Source organism: Hippoglossus stenolepis, chromosome 2 (assembly GCF_022539355.2).
Source record: "Hippoglossus stenolepis isolate QCI-W04-F060 chromosome 2, HSTE1.2, whole genome shotgun sequence".
Classification (NCBI taxonomy): domain Eukaryota; kingdom Metazoa; phylum Chordata; class Actinopteri; order Pleuronectiformes; family Pleuronectidae; genus Hippoglossus; species Hippoglossus stenolepis.
Window position 1 is genome coordinate 31984426 of NC_061484.1, and position 4628 is coordinate 31989053.

Sequence of the window (4628 nt, forward strand, 5' to 3'; positions counted from 1 at the left end):
CCGAGTAAACACAGTCTATAAATGCATTTCTATTTCCACTTTCAGGCAAACTGGCCTGTTAGTGGACCTCTAAAATTAGTACATCGCTACAAACAAAGGCTTATTTTTTTATCTGATATTTCCCCCTCCATTAAAAATAGAAATCTCCTTCCACACGAATTTTGTTTTTCTTAATATCTCTGATGGTATCTCTGTCACGACGAGAGCAACAAGACTACAAACACTCAAACAAGATAAAGTCGTGGATCTACAATCGACCAAACAAGGACATTTTCCGTTTTGTAAAATATCAGCATTAGCATGGACAAGGTGATGTATGGAACATGATAACTGTTCCTGTCATTATCTCTGCATTGCACTTACTGTACGTTGAGGGGCATCAGTTTGCTGTGCAGCTTCCTGTGATGCACATCTCCAGCTTCTTGATGCCTCAACAGCACATTTGAGAGCCCTGACAAACAGTCACCGCCTGTTTTAGGAAGCAGGAAGTTTTAGTTTCAGTGACCAGTCTGTTCAAACTACATTACTGACTGGTACTCTTCACTGTGCATCAACAACCCTTAAAGAAATACTACTACTTCTGTGAAATGTTGGGATCATGACTTAATCGAGGTTACAACAAAATGTTCTGTAGCGTTATTGATTATCCTGCATGATACAAAATACCCACGTTTCCGACACACAGTGGAGATTCTAAAGTCTATTGGGGCCCCAAGCAAAGATTCCCAGGGGGCCCCTCAAACAGCGTTCGTCACATTATGTTATAAATTATCTTACATCAACGAAAGGTACGAAGTGTAAACAGTTGTTTAATTAAAATGTTTTCACTTACATCAGTACATTTTCCAAAAAACTAAATCAAGAACATTCCAAACCTTAAAAATTTCTGAATATAAATATAAACAACCTTAAAAAACATCAATGAATAAACGCTGTAAATGTAACGCTAGCTTAAATTTAGCCAATGCTAATGACAGCATTCAGTTAAACTGTTATACTTAATTATCTGCCTCACTTACCACGGTCGTGCTTTCTCCAGCGAGATATTTTACACACCATCTTAGAAATTAATAAAATCTTATAAACGGTTGGCGAAGGTTAACATTACAGGCTGGTTTACCAGATCAGAAATCTCCTAGCTAAAATGTTAACTAATCTCTAGGCCGATGATAGCTAATAATAGTTATATTACTTCTTTCTCTAACATTAGATTCAAATAAAGAACTTTTAAAATAAACTGTTTATGTTCATATTTACTTGGGTAACAACAGATCTCGCGTTACAGGAAGCTAACGTACGGTTCTTTGAAAAAGAGAAAAATACTCACCCAGCATGAAGTGACTTGTTGATGCCTGTTTTCAGCGACTGCTAACTTTAACCATGTTGGCTAATGGTCGTCTCTAAATGTCACTGAAGTCAAAGGCACAGAAAAAAGATGCAAGTCGAGTAGTTCTTCTTACACATTTACTAGCTGGATGCAGCTACGCTAGCTAAAGAGCTAAATCTTTACTTGCTAAGATGGGACTTTTGTGAAGTCATGCTAGCAACCCTGTAGGCTAAAGCTAGCTAAGCTTAACTACTTGCTTCCTAAACAATTAATTTGTTTTAAGGAATTTCGGCTTGTTTTAAAACAATTCTCATTTGGGTATCAGCCGTTAAGTTACAGAAAGCTAACGGCTAAAAAATCTGACATCAAAGGATTTTTCTGTGGTGAAGCCTTATGCTATTGACTGAAGCTAATAGGCTAACATTTTTGTGTTTTTAATTATTTGTGGTGACTAATGTCAAGCTAAATGTGTCTATACTTCTACATTTCATTTGCATTTACACTATATTTTTGATTTATATAACGCATGTATATATATATATATCTCTAATGAAATATTTGTTATGTCATCTCTTCTGGCTTCATTCTTACCAAATATTTTTTACAGCACCAGAATTAATAAATATGTTTTTATACTGCACCAAACTGTTGAATAGTTTTTTACAGCACCAGTGTTTAATATTGTTGTTTAACTTGTTTGCATTAAAATAAACTTCAGATTAATAGACAACGGATTGTACCTTTAAATAAAGTCAAGTCAGTTTTCTTCTTTTACTTTTTTAATGGCCACAGTGATTAATGAATCAAACATACAGGGGCAGAAAGACGCAGAATGAATTAAACTACAAACCACATGGATTAAAGAAACAAATCAGTCATGGATACATCATCTGTAAATATTAATATATTTTTATTATCATACCAGTATACACTTCAGTAATTAATCCACATACAAAAAACATAGGAATTAATTTGTTGCCTCAAGTTAAAGTTCTGCAGGTTGCATTGAGTCGTCTCATTCTTTGTCTTTCAACTCAGTTGATAATTCAAGTCTAGTCTCCGGTCCCATTATAGTAGTTAAATATTTAAAATATGTTGCTGTGAAGTTAGATACCCTGTTCAAAGTCAGTATGAATAAATCATAAAGGCATGAAAAAGAATTGTGGACATATGAAATGGTTTAAATTTGGGTCCCAGACACATAAGGCAGCACTTTTTAATATTGCCCACATCATCTAAGTGCTTCATTATACACACCATATCACCTCATGGAGAATGTGAAGGAAGAATGTGACAAGTGTTTTAGTTTAAACACAACCAATCAGAAATGGATTAGAACCTGTTCAGACTCTATTTGAGGCCAAACACTGCGAAGATCATAAAACCACAGTTAGCGGACATGTGGTACATCCTGTCTGATTTGGTTGATACCACTTCCTCATACGTTGAGCCTGTATTCACATACTTCCGGAAGGCCAACTCTACACTCTGCCCTTCACTGCTTCGTGCACAAACAGAAAACTTGATAAACCACGATAATGATAAGGTCAGTGATAAGGTCACATGATGCTACATAACTTGCTGTTTATTACGCAATGTGAAGTCAGTTGTTTCCTCCATTAGATTTCAGTATTTGTATCATACCAATGGCTTCGTGCCTTGACCAGTTACTCTCATCCTCTCCTGATATGCACCATCTCTTCTGCCCTCGTGGTCCCGTCTTCTCAGCCTCCATCTCCCTGCGATTTTCTCATGCGGTCATTTATCCAGGAGCAGATTGGCCAGGGATCGGAGGATATCTCTCTTCTCATATAGATACATCTGAGTTTCCCACAGCATGTCCACCAGGATCGCGTCACTCACCTCATCCAGCATCACCTCCTGTGACAGCTGGGGGCTCAATCTGCACAAATTAACACAGGGGTTTGTGAAGAGTTACTTTCGGGTTCACAGACATTAATATGAAACTGCAAATGAGCCAAACACTGAGGATAATAGGAGTTATGCATAGCTCTGTATACTAATGTCCATAGAAATGGTTTACAGTATATGAGGATTTCTGATCCCAGATAGATTTTCTGAAATTATTGCATTAACAAGTGTTGGGACCTGGTTTTTGTGAGACCAAAGTTCGGCCTATATGGTAGTCAAAAGCCTGAAGCCGCATGTCCCTTTGTCTGGAGCAAACCAGAGCAAGGCCTCCCAGGGTGCAGCAACGTCACACAGAGGTGCGAAACCCCCCCCAGGGACACAGGTTTCAACTCCCATTGGTCACTCTGGACCCCATGACCTGTGAGGTCACCGGGCCAATATAAGGCCTGTCCCCACTTTCTTCTGTCTCTTTTCTACAATCCTTCCGAGGGGAGAAGGCTTTCCAGCCTCTTTCCATCCAACTCTTCGAGAGGAGCTCAAAGGTGCAGCTTCCAGCTCATCTCACCAAGGAAACCTCCTCGCAACCCAAGCTCTACCAACATCCTAGCAGCGATGCGATGTCCTGCAGGAAAACTTCAACCAGCAACTGAGCTACACAGCGTAACAGAATCACCAAGGCAGGAGCCACAAACCAGCAAGACGACTTCACAAAACTGCGAACTGCACAGCAACTCTTTCCCCTTTCCACGGACGGGTAACACAACTGGGATTACTAGTGATGTTTATAAGTTTTATTTGTGGGGTTGTGATATATACGCATATCTCTTCACCTAATTAGCTCTGAGACCAAACATTCCAATGGGGGGGAAGGGTGTTATCTTCAAAGTGGCCAGCCGCCATTTTGAAAGCACGCTGACTCACACAGACACACACACATGCATACTCACATACCTATCTTTGTTTAGTAAGTACACCGTTAGTAATTTGTGTTTTTATACTTTATTATATTCATAATAAATGTTTTTCTTTCACAAATGTTTTTTTCATTAATGTTGCATAAGTGAATTTTGCCAACCTCTACACTGTCAAGAATTCCATATCCTTCAACTTAGCTAACTATCAATATGGTAATTTTGGTTATAGTTATTAATTTAATTGTTAATCAGAGTTCCAAATTTGTAGTTAGTACTTTTATGAGACTTAATCAATAAATTGGCTATCTTTTCCCTTCCTTTGAAGGGTGGTGTCCCGAGGTAACTTTAATCAATTAAAGTTATTATTTAATATTAATAATTAAATATTAATATTTAATATTTTATTTTGATAACCAAATTTATTGAATGCCGAAAGGCACACCATTTTATGGTATCACGTTTGATGCATTATTGCACAACACAAGCTTCCAGAGGACTGACACACTCACATTTGA

The 4628-nt window shown here is 37.9% G+C and overlaps 2 protein-coding genes across 2 annotated transcripts in view; both read left to right on the plus strand.

Annotated features, from left to right (window-relative positions):
- LOC118117742 overlaps window positions 1–1967 on the plus strand; it is a 10251-nt gene extending 8284 nt beyond the window's left edge. Inside the window, exon 9 of the mRNA XM_047342323.1 lies at window positions 1–1967. Within this exon, the coding sequence (XP_047198279.1) occupies window positions 1–8 (8 nt within the window). The 3' untranslated portion in view covers window positions 9–1967.
- LOC118117875 (B-cell receptor CD22-like) overlaps window positions 1–4628 on the plus strand; it is a 620655-nt gene that overhangs the window by 496230 nt on the left and 119797 nt on the right. The gene's annotated exons all lie outside the window — the stretch shown is intronic.